The sequence below is a fragment of the Psammomys obesus genome, unplaced genomic scaffold (assembly GCF_907164565.1).
Source record: "Psammomys obesus unplaced genomic scaffold, mPsaObe1.curated_primary_1811, whole genome shotgun sequence".
Classification (NCBI taxonomy): Eukaryota; Metazoa; Chordata; class Mammalia; order Rodentia; family Muridae; genus Psammomys; species Psammomys obesus.
In genome coordinates, this window is record NW_026586463.1 from 105,961 (window position 1) to 121,803 (window position 15,843).

The 15,843-nt window shown below is 47.3% G+C and overlaps 1 protein-coding gene across 4 annotated transcripts in view; it reads right to left on the reverse strand.

Annotated features, from left to right (window-relative positions):
• Ocln (occludin) overlaps nt 1–15,612 on the reverse strand; it is a 45,427-nt gene extending 29,815 nt beyond the window's left edge. The window contains exons 1-5 of one of the 4 annotated variants that reach the window (XM_055601908.1): nt 15,453–15,612; nt 5,935–6,057; nt 5,721–5,837; nt 3,871–4,543; nt 918–1,079 (exon numbers count right to left, since the gene is read on the reverse strand). In XM_055601908.1, the coding sequence (XP_055457883.1) occupies nt 918–1,079; nt 3,871–4,543; nt 5,721–5,770 (885 nt within the window). In that variant the 5' untranslated portion in view covers nt 5,771–5,837; nt 5,935–6,057; nt 15,453–15,612. Of the gene's footprint in view, nt 1–917; nt 1,080–3,870; nt 4,544–5,720; nt 5,838–5,934; nt 6,058–15,284; nt 15,371–15,452 lie in introns of those variants that run through there. The other 3 variants (XM_055601906.1, XM_055601907.1, XM_055601909.1) reach the window with 3 other exon arrangements.
• Nucleotides 15,613–15,843: the final 231 nt, after the last annotated feature.

Here is a 15,843-nt window from a genome sequence, read left to right on the forward strand (position 1 = left end):
AAAGAAAGAAAGAAAGAAAGAAAGAAAGAAAGAAAGAAAGAAAGAAACCAAGTGTCTACAGCTGCTTTTCACAGGATCCCAACAGAAACAAACTTTGTTTCCAAACCCTTCGGAAGAATTGTCTAACACTCCCTGCTCAGATGTTTTTAAAGATGTTCCTAGGCTTTCGAAAAATAATCTAGGAAACCTGATAAGATTTACAGTGTGTTATCCTCCCGCCTAAAATAGAAACTTCTGTAATCTCTGTCTTTGTCACGCTCAAGTATTTGATAGGTAAATGAAATATACAGTGAGTCACTGTGGCTGACCACGCTGCTATCAGTGTGAAAAGTTGAGAAGTTTACCAACAGTGGCCATTCCCAAACTGCCTCTGCCAATCTTGACCCCAGCTGCCCCAACCCCCTGGGCAACAGTGTTTCCTCCAAAACACTAAGCAAGGAAATAAAAGAGGGTCGGGAGGGGTTGCTAGCATTCTGCAAAGACCAAGCTTTCTCTGGGGGTATTCCTTTCAGGGCCGGGATCTACTCCCTGAAAACACAAATGATTTTACCCTTTAATAAAGCAATTTCCATTTACACACCCTTTTAAAATTCTGAGCAAAAACAAACAATTTAGGCAACATAGAAACAGTAATTCAGCTGGGTATGGTGGCAGAGGCCTTTAATCCCAGCACTTGGGAGGCAGAGGCAGGCTGATCTCTGTGAGATCCAGGCCAGCCTGCTCTACAGAACAAATTCCAAAACAGCCAAGGCTACACACAGAGAAAACCTGTCTCAACAAAACAAACAAACAAACAAAAACAAGCAAACAGAAACAAAATAATCCTAAACATTAAGTTTAACAAAGTACAAAAGAAATAGGGACAGAAGCTGAGAATTTAGTAAAAGGTAAAAGTGTTTTGTTTTGTTGACACTTACCCACTCTTCCACATTGGGAGGCTGTTCATCATAAATGTGTTCCTTGTCCCACAAAATATTGGACTTGTCATATCGGTCCATCTTTCTTCGGGTTTTCACAGCAAAGAAAATGATTAAAGCAAAAGCCACAATCATCATGAACCCCAGGACAATGGCTATAGCCTAAAAGGGGACGAAAGATATTAACATAATTAATTTTAATTGCTTTAATTGAAATCTGCCTTCTAGGAGCTAAAACCCTTACCAGATAACCCTGAGCACTTATAGTTTAATGAGTATAAAACCAAAGTAAATTGTTACAGACTAGTTCTATCGTAAAACTAACCTACACCACTGGACTAAAATTAGAAAAACCCATGGAGTGTGTCTAGGTGCACAGAAACAGAAAAAGACACATACCCCATGACTCAGTTGTTCAACCCCTACTTAAAGCTAGGAATTAGCATCATCCCACTTCAGAACTACAAGTAAGTTCTGAAACGTGTGCCCAGGAGCTCACAGTAGCCGCCATATTTTTATAAATAAGTGAAAATAGCCAGTAAATTAATAAAATCAAATCTTGTGTGTGTGTGTGTATATATTTACAGAGAGAGAGTTTTTGATGTTCATTGTTGTTTTGCCTGCGTGTGCGTGCGTGCGTGCGTGTGTGTTTGTGAGATCATGCCCTGAAACTGGAGTTACATACAGGTGTAAATTGGCATACAGGTGCTGCAAATTGAACCTGGGTCCTCTGCAAGAGCAGCCAGTGCTCTTAACCACTAAGCCATCTCTCCTGCCTGTTATTTTTTCAAAACAATGTCTCATGTAGCCCAGGCTAGACTCAAACTCCCCATGTAGCTGAAAATGACTTCAAACTCTTGATCTTCCTTCCTCTACGTCCCAGGTGCTAGGATTCGACATATGCCCAATATGCTCAATATCTTCTAAATTTTAAAAAATACTAATTTCAGAAGCAGCTTTAGATACTCATATCAACAACCATGTTCATGACACATGTCTGGCAATTCTTTTACAGAATGTAAGTTTTGGGCCACCAGGGACCTGTCTTAACATAAATGATAAAGATATGATCTAATCAGCCTTTAAATCAGCGCAAATGGACAAATGATTCCTTTGATCCGGCAGGTTCCTCTGTTTTCAACACCCTGTACTAAAAAGGACCCTCTAACGATGGCGCTTCCTCTTGACGGTTCATCCAGTGTCTGGCAGATGCATCCCATGCCCCGGTGGCCTGGGCGCACTTGAACTTGAGGTCAGTGCTGTTATGTACTCATGGGTAGCAGCAGCTCTCCTTCCCACTGCCTACCTCACAGTGACATCCTTTCTCAAAGAATACAGGTTTCAAGTAGCCAGAGGATTAGGAAGGAGAGGAGTGTGGTGAGGCAGAGCACCAACGTCGCCCATTCTTAGTCCTCACCGCAGACAGGTCTGAACAGTAACAGCAAGCACCCTGAAAACCTACACCAGCAGGCAAATCACTCCATCTTCAAAATAAAGACAGGCAGTCAGCGGAGAAAGCCTGACCCAGAAGAGTGACTCATTCAGGAAAAAGAATGAGAATTCCTGAATCAAGAGCAGAAAAAAGCGCCAGCAGCAGCAGCAGCACATTTGTGGTTCTCTGTAATGAACATGACTCACAGTTTCCTAAGGTACAGTTTTTAACCAGCCCCTCCACCTGCAGCACTCAGAATCACCTGGACAAAAACGTACTGACACTCGGGAAACTGCCAAATCCGTTGGAAAAAAAAAAAAAGGAAAGATGTCCTATGTTCATCAATTGGAAGATTTTCAATTGCAATGATGACAAAATTTCCCTGATCTACAGATTTGGGACAAGGTTCCAACAAGTGGCTTGCAAAAACTAAAACACATCCTACCATGCACAAGGCCTATCTTAAAGGATAACCCTAAAAAGCATAAGGAAACGCAAGAAACACAGAACCTAGTCAAAATAATTTTAACTAAATTTAGAGAATCCATACTTCAAAATTTCAAAACTTAGTACGTCAAAATAAGAGACACTGCTGTATAAGGACAGAAACACAGATTGATGAAATCAAATGAGACTCAAAAGAATGTTCACGTTTATGACCAATTTGTGTGTGTGTGTGTGTGTGTGTGTCGCATGCTAGAGTGCACTTCCTTGTGTGTACCACACACACAAGTATACTTGCCTATACATGTGCCTGTCTGTTAGAGGAGGTCAGAGGTCGTCAGCAGGACTCTTCCTCTATCACTCCTCATTCTCATCTTTTCGAGAGACAGTCTCTCAGTGAACCAAGAGCTGGACTGTTGGCCCGTGAACCCTAGGAGCTGCCAATTTCTGTCTCATCAGCACTGGGGTTACATGCGTACACCCACCATGCTTGAGGTTTCTGCGCGGGTTCCGGGGATCCAAACTCAAGTCCTCACCAGCAAGCATTCTACCCACTGTGCCATCTCCACCCTGAGACATTTCTAACCCAGAGCCTTGTACATGATGAGCAAGCTTTCCACCAACAGGCATTCTCCAAAATCATGCTAAGTGAAAGAAGTCCATCATAAGAGACCATATACTGTAAAATCTATAAAAACCCAAAGAACAGGCAAACCTAAAAACGTTAGATTAGGGGCTGTCCAGAGGGGGTTAGGAAAACGATAAGCAACTGCTAATGGACACACAGAAGCTTCTTTGGGAGACAGTGAAAATGTTCCGCAACTGTAGTGATGTTTACACAAGTCTGTGGCTACATTAAAAAAAAAAAAAAAAAATCACCAAGGTATTCTTTAAATAGGTAGAAATATACGGAATGCTAATTACAGCTCAATAATGACATCCCGTCCCTCCCCTGCCATTCTGACACAATTAAGAGCAGGGCACTGACAATTTTTTTTTTTTTTTAATGCTCCCATACTAGTTGAGCGCCTCTAATCTCAGACAGAGAAGGATGTAAGAACAGAAAACTATGCCTACCTCCTGGGGGTCCACCACACAGTAGTGATACAAATACTGATCCACGTAGAGGCCGGTCCCTCCGGTATAAAACTGGCTGCACATGACATGTATCTGCGAACCGTACATGGAGCCAGAAGCCTGGGCAGTTGGGTTGACTCCCATTATGTACACGATTGTGGCAATAAACACCAAGATGCCCAAGATAGCGCTGACTATGATCACGGTCAAGTAATATCTTCTTGTTCTGGACATCCCAGATCTTATAATGCTGGTGATAAATATCACCAAGGAAGCAATGAAGCAAAAGGCTGCCATGGCCAACAGGAAACCTTTGGCGGCCCTTGGGTCTGTATACCCGCCATAGCCATAACCATAGCCATAACCATAGCCATAGCCACCTCCATAGCTACCAAAGCCACTTCCGTAAGGGTAGCCTAGGCTACCTCCAAAGAGGCCTGTTCCGTAGCCTCTGTCCCAAGCAAGTGTAGAAGCCACACAGGCAAATATGGCGATGCACATCACAATAATGAGCATGGACAGGATCCGAATCACCCCTGGAGGCGACGTCCATTTGTAGAAGTGAAGGATTTCATCTTCTGGATAGAAAGAGTATGCCGGCTGAGAGAGCATGGGTCGAACATGCATTTCTCCGCCATACATGTCATTGCTGGGTGCATAATGATTGGGTTTGCTAAAAGGAAAATAAAAAGACCCGGTTAGAAGCTGATGGGAATAAAACTAGCCTTGGAGATGAAACCATTTTAAACATCCCGATGAACAGTAAAGGGGCTGCCGATTCTGTAGGAAAACACGTCTGCAGCTGATCCAGTTTCCGGCAGAGGCAGACACTGCTGGTCTTGGAAGCATACATGACAGCGGCTGCTCTAGTACACTAAGGAGCAAAGGGTCTCCAAAATTTGCCCCGTGTGAGGATCATCTGCAAACGTGTAAAACACCAGATCCTGGAACTCAGTGGTAGAGTATTGTCCAGCAAATGCAAAGTTTCTGAGTTCCACTCCCAGCCCTGGGAGAAATCACAGCGTGTGTGGATGGGGCCCTGGCAGCTTTAGAACAATGGTCTCAATTTTTTTTTTTTTTTTTTTGCCTGTGTGGCACAAGGTAAGAGCATTTAAACACAGCACCCACAGCAGCCTATTCAGGGTCCTCCTGGCAGCCTCGCTCTTCTGCATCAGAAAGCACATTCATTTATTTATTCTTTGAAGGCTGACCGCTGCAGGTGCTGGGCAAACTGATGAGGAGCACTGTGCTTGGTAGTGGAGAGGCAAAAGTTAGAAAAGGAGGAAAATGCACCACCATGATGGACTTAGTTGTTTTGTTTCTTTGTTTGTTTGTTTGTTTGTTTGTTTGTTTTGGTACTGTTTTGAGACAGGATTTCAGGTGGTCCTGGCTGGCTTCATTATGTAGCTGAACTTTTGATTATCCTGCCTCTACCTCCCAGATCCTGGGATTAAGGCATGTGCCACCGTGCCCGGCTTATGCAGTACTACAGATCAAACCCAGGGTGGACTCTTCGTGCATGCTACTAACTGAGCCATGCCCTGGCCCAGAAGTGCTAGGTAGTGTCACTGGTGGGGGGGCGGTTCAGTACTGGGGAAGGGTCTGGGGCTCTGCTGGTGAGCCACAGCCCTACCCCATCCCACCTCCAACCTCCCAACCCCTTCCCTCCCCACCCCCCCCCCCCCCCCCCCCCCGCTTAATTTCTAATGAATACATAATGGATGGAACTTTCTTTCACATGCAACAGGCCCCATTAGAAAAGAGAGGTCTGGAGAGGTGGCTCAGCCATTAAAGGTTAGGCTCGCAACTAAAAATGTAAGACAAGAGAAAAAGAATAATTATTTCCTTACAATTCATCAGGTCTGTAAGGAGGTGGACTTTCAAAAGGCCTCACAGACATGGCTGCTGTCACTGGTCACCTGATCTTGATGATGAGCAAGGCTTCAAGGCTTCCAAGATAAGCAAACCTAAAGAGAAAAGTAGGGCAGTGGAATTACTGCAGAGGCCACAGGGCTTTACATCACAAAGAAATTGAAAGCCGCCGGCCTCCAGGTGCGCACTCACTCCAGCCACTCCTCTGCTTCACGGCCACTCCTCTGCGGCACACCATCAATCCCTTAAGCACAGATATCTAGCATTCCTCTTGGCACCAGTACCACGCTCCGCACGGCCCCGGCGCGCAGGCATCTTCAAACGTGAAATCCTGAGTTAGTAATGACAGCCTCATGTCGCTTTATAACATAGAAGGAAAAAAATTCAAATGGCCAATACTAAGAACAAAAGCATACGAAGAAGAACGAAAGAAATCTGAGGTTAGCATGAGACCTGGTCTCAGAAAACGTAAAGAGAGAGGGAAGGATTTAATCACATGATTAAATGGGAGAGGGCATAATAGGTGAGGGTGTCTGCCACCAAGTCTGATGACCGGAGTTCAACCCCTGGAACAGGGATTGGAAAGAGAGAACCAACTCCTGCCAGCTGTTCCTTCAACTTTACACGTGTGCCACGGTATACACGTACTCACACTCACACTCACACTCACACACACACACACACATTTAAAAATTCTTTTAAGTTTTTACTTATTTATTTTTCTTTGTTTTATTGTTGTGAGACAGTTTCTCTGTGTAACCTTGGCTGTCCTGGAACTCACTCTACAGACCAGGCTGGCCTCCAGCTCACAGAGATCCACCTGGCTCTGCCTCCTGAGAGCTGGGACTAAAGGTGTACGCCACCACCTTCGAGGGGGAAGATTACTTTTATTTTATGTTCACTGGTGTTTTGTCTGCATGTGTATCTGTGTGAGGGGGTCTGATTCTAGGAATTACAGAAAGTTGTGAACTGCCATCTGCTGTGTGGGTGTTGGGAGTTGAACCTGGATCTTCGGAAAGAGCAGCCAGGGCTACTAGCCACTGAGCCATCTGGCTTAGCTCTTCAGCCCTTCCATTTTTAAAATAAAAAAAATAATAATTTTAATGAGAGGTACAGTGGTATGCACCATAAATCTCAGACACCCAGGAAGCTGGAGCAAAAGGATCTCAAGCTGGAGACCAACCGAAGCAACACAGTAAGATTCTCCTCAAAAGCAAACAACAAAAAGCTGAAGACTGTAGCTCTGTATGAACCACTTGCTGAGAAGGTCCAGGATTCCATCCGAGGACTGAAAGAATAATAAATAGTTTCCCATTACCTTTAGACACTCATGTAAGGTGAGAAGACAAATGAGAGTGCAAATGTGACCAAGAGGGGCCAGCACCGGTTAGTCCTACAGAGTTGACGGAAGCACAACCTAGCCTGCAAGCACGCCCGTATTAAAAGTCATTACAAAATGTAGGCCCAGACGGTACGGTTGCCAGCCATCTCGTCTCTTATCTCGTTTTCTAATTCTCAAAACATGTCATCTTTACAAAAAATGAAAAAGAGAAAACATGGAACACATATTAAAGAGTTCTTTCCTGAGAGAAAGGCACAGTGATTTTTGTTCTAGAATTCTCTGCACATCTGAAAGGCGATTTCACTCAGTCAACACATACTTATTAAGGAGGCTCACTACAAAGAGGAGCCCGTGGAAGTACAAGACACACACAGAATAGCAGCTACTCCAGGCTGCACTATGTGATCGAGCGTGGCAAGGGGAAAGCAGGGAAGCCATGAAGATGAAGAGCGTTAGCTGGTGTCTTGGAAGGATAGATGGGCATTCAGGCCCATCTGTATGGGGCTGGGGCTCATTTACGGGCCGGAGAGGAAACCATATATAGACATGTTAATCTACTAAAATGAGACTATTAGGAGAGTACAAAATGCCTTGGAAGTCTGGTGACAGGTTCCCATCTCACTCAGGTAAGAAACAGGAAACCAGTTATGACTCTCAGCAGTGTAAGTATGAATGTTAGGACCAAGAACACAGAAAAGAGAGCACCCAGGAGCAGCAGCCACAAAGCCCGGGAAGGAAGGAGGCACGGGGCGGAGGAGCTAGGAGTGAAAGGGAGGAATAGCACTGGGCACCTACCCCTGTGCCAGGCATTTTGCACAGAATTCCAGTTCAGAACCACCTTGCTAACCCACTTTACAAACCCAGAAAGGACCGGGAAGACTGGGGACAAACACCCTTAGCCACTGAGTCCCTGAGATTTCACCTGACCGACAGCTCCTGTCCTTTCCACTATCAGAGCTTTTACATGAATTTCATTTGGAATATGCTGACTTTCCTGAAGTGGACAGCTGGCGTTAATGTCCACGAAGCAGTGAATTTGGACTTGATCTGCCTTGGTCCGAGGCGACTCCACGGCACCCAAGACATCTTCTAGAAAAATACTCATCAGTGAGAACTAAAACCTGAAGTTTAAGCAGGGGCAAGGTGGCACACACCTACAATCCCAGCAGAGGCACGAAGACCTCTTTGAGTTCGAGGCCAGCCTGGTCTACAAAGCGAGTGTAGGACAGCCAAGACTGCCCATGGAAACCCTGTCTCAAAAGCAAACAAACAAACAAACAAATCTGAAGTTTATTCTACAAAAGCCAGTGCTAGAAAAAGCCAAGAAAAGGTATACGACCTGGCGAAGCAGCTGAAGGGACTTGCCACCGAGGATGAGGACCTACATGAAGGAGAGAGAAACACCACCTGCTAATTGTCCTCTGACCTCCGTGCTCACCTTGTGGTGTGCACACGAGTATGTGTACGTACAGAAGGAAAATGAAAGCAGGAAGGAAGGAACCAAGGAACGAAGAAAATTCAGGCGGTAGCTTTTGGAACTTTCTGCCCGTCACTTAGGTAGAGTACACAACAGAATCAGTAGGTTCTCTCTGGGCGGCACTAGTAATTGATTAGCAAGAACTTTAGATCCATTAGGTCCACTCCATGCGGACAGGAGCTTGTGCGTGTCATCCACTGATTAAAACGGCACCTGGCACACCGTAGCTGTGTAAATGTTGCGCAAATATTTGCAAATAATAGCGAAACATTTACATGAATCAGACTGGGCCATGGCTAGTTCTGCCTGCAAAAAACCTCATGCGCTTTCAGGATGAAGGTAATGAAAAGCTATCAGAACAATTTAGCCAAGTATTACCTCCAAGTGACACTTGAGAAACGTCTATGATCTGAGTATATTAAAGCAAAATTGGCTTTCACTTTCAAATAAAGTCTGTCCAAGTGTACGTTACTCCACTAGGAGCCGTAAATCGGTTTAAACATTTAAAACATGATATGCAAACTACATAGCAATTCTCTCATATCACCAAATAGTTGATTCCAAATCTCAGAATAAAACTCTGTATATTAGATAAAACCCAAAAATGGAAGTCCAAGTAATACCAAACACAGGAAAGCTAACTTCTCCACTTTGTGGTTTATTGTTGTTGTTGGGGTGTTTTGTTTTGTCTTGTTTTTGCTTACACAGAGACAGGGTTTCTCTGTGTAGCCTTGGCTGTCCTGGAACTCACTCTATAGACCAGGCTGGCCTCAATCTCAGAGATCTACCTGCCTCTGCCTCCTGAGTGCTGGGATTAAAGACACTCCACCACCTCCCAACAATTTTTTAACTAGAATGGTTTTGGGGTACACTGAAAGATGGCAATGGGCCAGAAAGCAACTAGAGTACCTCCTGTCAGTTACTTGTTTTTTTAAACCACTTTACAACTATACAATAAACACGTATAAATCATAACTGTACAGGCCCTGTAACTAGCACACTGTCAGTTTCTTCATCTCATGTTGAAATACATATATGAGCTATTTAAAGCAAAATGGGGCTTTGAAAGGCAAAAGTCAAGTTCGGTTTCCTAAATAATATTTAGAAAAAGAACATTAAGGAGGGTGTTTAAACATTGAATATAAGACCTTATTTCTGAGACTAAGTGTCAAACAGTGACAGACACTGACCTTAAGGAATCTCAGACCTTCTATACCTACAACTCAAGACTATTCCCAAAGCCAGTCACTGTGGCTCACCTCTGGAAGGTGAATTCAAGGCCTGTGTGGGCCACATAGTTAGCTCTACATTAGCCTGGCACTTGGAGGCTGAGGCAGAAGGACTGCCTGGAGTTTGGGTTGAACCTGAGCTTCAGTGTGATAATGTCTCTAAAAACAATGCAAGAGGCTAGAGAGATGGCTCAGCAATTCAGAGTGCTTACTGCTCTTACAGAGGACCTGGGACTGGTTCCCACACTCACATCAGGCAGCAAGTGCCAGTAACTCTAGCTGCAGGAGCCAACACTCTCTCTAGCTTCTTCAGGTGCCTGTGCATGTGGTACCCACAAATATACCCTGGCACACACCCCGACACATTAATACATAACCTTTTTTTTTTTTATTTAACTACAAAAAGCAAGCTAGATGTGGTGGCCCACACCTTTAATCTTGGCACTCAGAGGCAGAGCCAGGAGAATTCTCTATGAGTTTAAAGCCAGCCTGGTCTACATAGGAAGCTTTAGGGCAGCTAAGTTTACATAGTGAGACCCTGACTCAAAAAAGAAGAGGAGGAGGAGGGTGATGATGACGATCCACAAATTCTAGGCTTGGAATAGGTTATTAAAAACTAAATTAACTCAGAGTCGGGCTTTAGTTGTCAGAAATTCAAACAAAACCCCTTTTCTGAGTGTTGTTTCCTAGAGGTAGAATTTGGCTGTCCTGCTTTCTCCAGTAGCAGGGATTTCCAAATTATGAAACAATTTTAGAAAGCAGATTTTAACAGCTCTTGCCACACCGTGGCTTCTCTTCTGAAGGTTTCCGAGCACAGAGAAAGGATCCAGGGAATCTGGAGCTCAAACTGGAAGGATTGGGCCGATCTTCAAGGAGCTAAATAACAGCATCTAATGAGCACAAAGAACGGAGCATTTATGTTCACCTGGTGTGAGGTCTCTCGTGGTAACCGCAGACAAGGTTGTCCAGGTTTGCAGCTGACCCAACACTGGAAAGAATAACTAATAACCAAGGGCTAGGAATTCACCTAGAACGAGCAAGGTCTCTGCAAGAGCAAAATGAGTCTGAAGTAATACAGTAGTTGCATCAGCCCCACTTCTTAGCTCACAAACCTCACATTCTCTGGGTTTGCATGACTGATAAATCTCTCTGTCAAAGGGGGAAACAAACAACCATGACGGGGCAAGGAAAGCAGAGAAAATAAGCAAATGTAGCTATGCTTTAAAGTGGTTACCTGAGAGGTGAGGAAGGCCAGCGCTCAGGGGCTATCAGTCATAGGCCCTGAATTCAATACCAAAACCAATCAAATAAAGACAGCAAACCTGCTGCTGAAGCCCAGCTTGCTTCCCTGAAAACTGAGACAGACGAAGGTAGTAGAGGAAACAGGGAAAATGAGTAAACAGCTTAATTCATAAAAATCCATGAGGGAATACAGGATAAAGGGGACCCGAGCGGCAGGTGAATGTTCTTAGAGACGCATTCCCCATCCCTGCAAAAAAGTACATTTCCTTTGGTAAGCCTATCCAAATCTTAGCACTCAGAAACAGTGTTCATATCTAGGAACACTATAAAGAGGGCTGGGGCTGGGGCTGGGGCTGGGGCTGGGGCTGGGGCTGGGGCTGGGGCTGGGGCTGGGGCTGGGGCTGGGGCTGGGGCTCGGGCTCGGGCTCAGCCACCCTGGATTCCAAAGAAATAAAACCTGAATGTGTACATCAGGTTCCACCCTAGGTACAGATCCAGGAGCCGGGGAGACAGTTCAGGGTCTTAAAAAACCAAAACAAACAAATATGTCTTAAGAAAATAACTGGAAAACAGGAAATGCTTGTTCTGGAGAATTAGATGTCTTTTAATGTCCTTTTAGACTACTCTAAAAGCCCTGAAACATTTTAAGAACTGTCTTAACTAGAAATAGTTAAAAACAAAACACCCAAAACCACAGCAACAGATTTCATCTCAATGTTGGGAAGTTTCCCCTAGGACCTGACTCCACCCCCTCCAGGAAAAACAAATAACCATTTGGGCAAGGAGTTACTTAGTATTTTCAGAGATGGTACTTCAAGATCCCGAAGTCCGTGACAAAGCTTTACTGCCAGGAGCTACAGGAGCTAAAGAGACAAGGCCAGGCACCACTCTGAGTATATGCTAAGTGAAGGAGGAGGGAATGAGGGGTAAAAAGGCCTCTAGGATATGGCCTAAGGGGCCCACAGGTCACTTTCATCAGCCAAGCAGAAAGAGTAGCAGAGCCAGAGACACACAGCTATGTTAGTACCTGAAAGAGGAAAAGTAGCCAACAGATCCTTACAGAATGTTTCACACAGAGGCATTCCCGGGTGGGTGGGTGTGTATTCTTAAAGCTAAGTGTGGCTGCAAATCCCATCACTTGGGAGCCAGAGGTAGGTGGATCTTTGTGAGCTGGAGACCAGCCTGGTCCACATAGCAACTTCCAGGAGAGCCAGAGCTTTGTTAACAGAGATCTTGTCTTCAAAAACAAACAAAAACAACAACAATAAATTCTAAAGTACATATATTAAGAGTCTCTCTCTCTCTAGGGGCTGGAGAGATGGCTCCACCGTTAAAATCACTTGTGGCTCTTGCAGATCAGGGTTCAATTCCCAGTGCCCACAGAACGAACGGCTCACAACCATCAGTAACCCTGCTTTCAGTTTCCAAGAGGCACACATGTGCATGTACATACATGCATACAGGTAAAACATTCATACACATAAAGTAATATGAACAGATTTTTTAAAAATTTATCTCTAGAATGAAGAAACCCAAATGGAATCTTTTTTTTGCCCTGCTGAGGTTTAAACCTAGGACACTGAGGATGCCAATCAAGCCCTCTACTGCTGATCTACATCCCAGCTCCCAAAGAGGATCTTTTTATTTATAACAATTAAGTCACACTCATGTCTTGGGAGTGTGAGGTCAGAGGACAACTTTTGGCATTCTACTTCCTTCATGTGGGGCTCACTGATCAAAATCAAGTCATCAGACTTGCTAGCGAGTGCTTTTACCCATTAAACCATCTCCCAGTATCCCGAAGTTACAGGAAGTTGTGAGCTGCCAGACATGGTTGCTGAGAACTGAACCCAGCATACTCTCTTAATCCACTGACCCAGCTCTCCCACCTCCAAAACTTAGCTTTTCTTGAGGCAGGATGTCATTATGTAGCTCTAGCTGTTCTGGAACTCACTGTGCAGACCAGACCGACCTCAAACTCACAGAGGTCCATCTGAAACATTATGCTCCCCGCCCTGTCCCCAACAATGAGGATCTTGATGTGGCCAGTCAGGTCCCCAAATTCGGTTCACAGCTCATGTGTAATCTCAGGGCTGCTCTCCAGACCACTCAGTAAGTTTCCTCCACCCTTGACTTCAGGCTTCACCACCTCCACCCCAGGTGGTCATGTATGTCTTGACCATCTACTTGCCTGGTCGCTCTGAGCTCTGATAGTTCTTAGCACAAAGAGATGGTCCCATCAATACTTGGTTAATAAAGCTGGTTCTCTATATTAGTGAGTTGGGATTTCAGCCCAGCAGTGGGTGTCTTGAACCACACAAATTAACAGTAAATGTGTCAAATTGAGGTCATCCAAAAGCCCATGCTTACAATTCTGAGATAAAAGAAGGGGAAGAAGACAACAGTACAGTGTGACCTTGTCAGAGAGAGAATAAAGGGCCCCATCCCAAACTAAAGTCACAAGTACTTCAGGGGAAAAAAATCCCCTAGAGTCTCCAAACAATAACCAAGAAAGATTAAAAACTAAAACACAGGTTTGCTTGGGGATTGAGAGTACATAGCTCAGATGTAAGGTAGCAGAGCCCTAAATTCCTCGACGTCCAAAATTGCTCAATTCGAAAATGATACACAGAAATCTCTATTCTAAATGTGGAAGTGGTACGGATGGGTTGGTTGGAAAGTGCCTCAGCTAGCCATAGTAGCAGGTATTATCTGAAATTCCCTACAATTAACTAGTCCTTATGGCTGGGCTTAAGTTTTCTGGGCCCTGCCTGATAGACATTTTTGAAGCAGTTTTGGGTTGGTTGGTTTGTTTTCAATGCGTGCTGAGAGTCCAACCTCGTGCTACACACCCCCTAACCTTTAAGACACAATTCTAGTAGGATTTACCTTTAACAAAGAACCTCATACTGTAAGGCGCTGTCCCTAACTTCCTAGGTGGCCTGGAAGCTGCCCGGAAGGTGGAGTGTCGTCGTCCCCCCCCCCCACCCCAAATCTAGCTAACCTCGCCATCCCATTGCTAACAAAGGAAGCATGGACAACTAGATAAAGCCAAAACCAAAGAAAAGAGAAAACCACCGGTGGAAATGTAAGATTCATACGTAGAGAGCAAAGGAACTACTGTTAAAACTCGGGGCTACGTAGCTGAACAACCCACGAACTACAGAAAGCAGCACCAGAAAGCGCCTTACTGGGAAGCATTTCTCTTTTTCCCGGGATCTCAACAACACACCTGCTGTGCGCCGAGAGCCACACACTACTAACCTGCCTGGAAAGCTGCCTCCTCCCCGCCCCAGGTAATTCCCCTGGTGGCGGTTTGCCCGGTGAGCCGCGGGCAGGCCCGAGGACGCCGCCGCTCCTGCTGGGTCACTCCACCTGGGAGGAAAGGGGCCCAGGGTTGCCCCAGCGCCCAGATGCAGGGGCCATTTTGGTCCCCACCCACTCGTCTCCGCGTCCTTCCTCGGATGCGGGCCCCTAGCCGCTCGACCCGCGGGGCCGGCTTGGCCCGGGAGGTCTTCAAAGTGGACCGCCGAGGCAAGCTGCGGGTCCCCGCGAGCGCGCGCCCCGCCGCAGCTCCGCGCTCGGGAGCAGCCAGCCGGGCCAGCGCAGGGCAGCCGAGCCAGGCTTTGCCCCGGGGCAGGTCCGCGGTCCGCGGTCACGGATGAGAATCCACAGGGCGAGCAGCTTCCCTCGAAATCCAGCCTCACTCGAAAGGAACTCCGAGAGCCGAAATCAACAAGGGCGCGCGTAGCGCCCGCCCCCAGATTGCCAAGGGACTCTGGGGACACCGCAGAGGACCCCCAAGCTCCCCCTCTCCCGGGATGAGCTACCCAAAGGGGCGGAAACCACGAGGGCCACAAGGGCGTAGGTAGGGCTGCGTCGCCCTGCCCCAGCCCTCTACCCGAAGACCCCGGGAAGCCCACAGCTCTCCAGCGCCCCAGCTGAGCGCCGGGTCCGCCCACGAGGCTCCAGCCTCGGTTACAGCAGAAAGTCGCTCAGGCAGTTCTGGTGGGGAAAGTTTCACCCGCTGCTCCGGGAGAGAGAGAGAGAGCGAGAGAGAGAGAGAGAGCCCCCCAAATCTCCCTCCCGCGCTGCGCTCAGGCAACCCGCGCTTCTCCGGTTTCCGCGAGCCCCAAGTCCAGGGCGAAACTGCCACCGAAACTAGCTCCGCGCGCCCTCCCCGCGCCTTGCCTCCCAGCCGCGGCCGGGCGCCCTCGGGGACCCCCTGGCGCCGCACCTGCCTCGCACCCACCTGGGCCACGGGAACGCCGAGCGCTCACCTGCCGGTGCACCTGCTGCCAGCCGACAGCTTCCAGCGGCGGAGCCGCGGCGGCGTCCTCCGCCTCCCCCACCCCCTGCCCCCGGGCATGCGCACCGATTCCTGGCCGAAGCCGCCCGGGGCGGCGCGCTGGAGACCCACCTGCTGCGTCCCTAGCCGGTGGCTCCCGGGGCTGGACCGCTCTCCCTCAACGACACCGCCGCCGCCTCAAGAAGGAGGGGGAGGGAGGTGGGCACTAGCGACAAGGTGTGCCCTGGCCGGCCTCCTCCCTCCGTGACCCATTCACCTGAAACTCCGATGGGAGGGGGAGGGAGCAGCGAAGGAGGAGGCGGAGGACCGGGCCGGCCTCACCACCCGGAGCAAGTTAAAGGAACAGCGCCCGGCTTTTCCTGGAGGGGGCGGGGGCCTACGGAGAGGAGGGTCCCAGGACCGTGGAGGCCAGGGGGTGACCCCAGATCTCCTTGGGGGTGCTCGGAGATCTGCCTGCTTCGCGGCCCCTGCGGCGTGTTAGTTCCGGGGGAGGGGGAGTGAG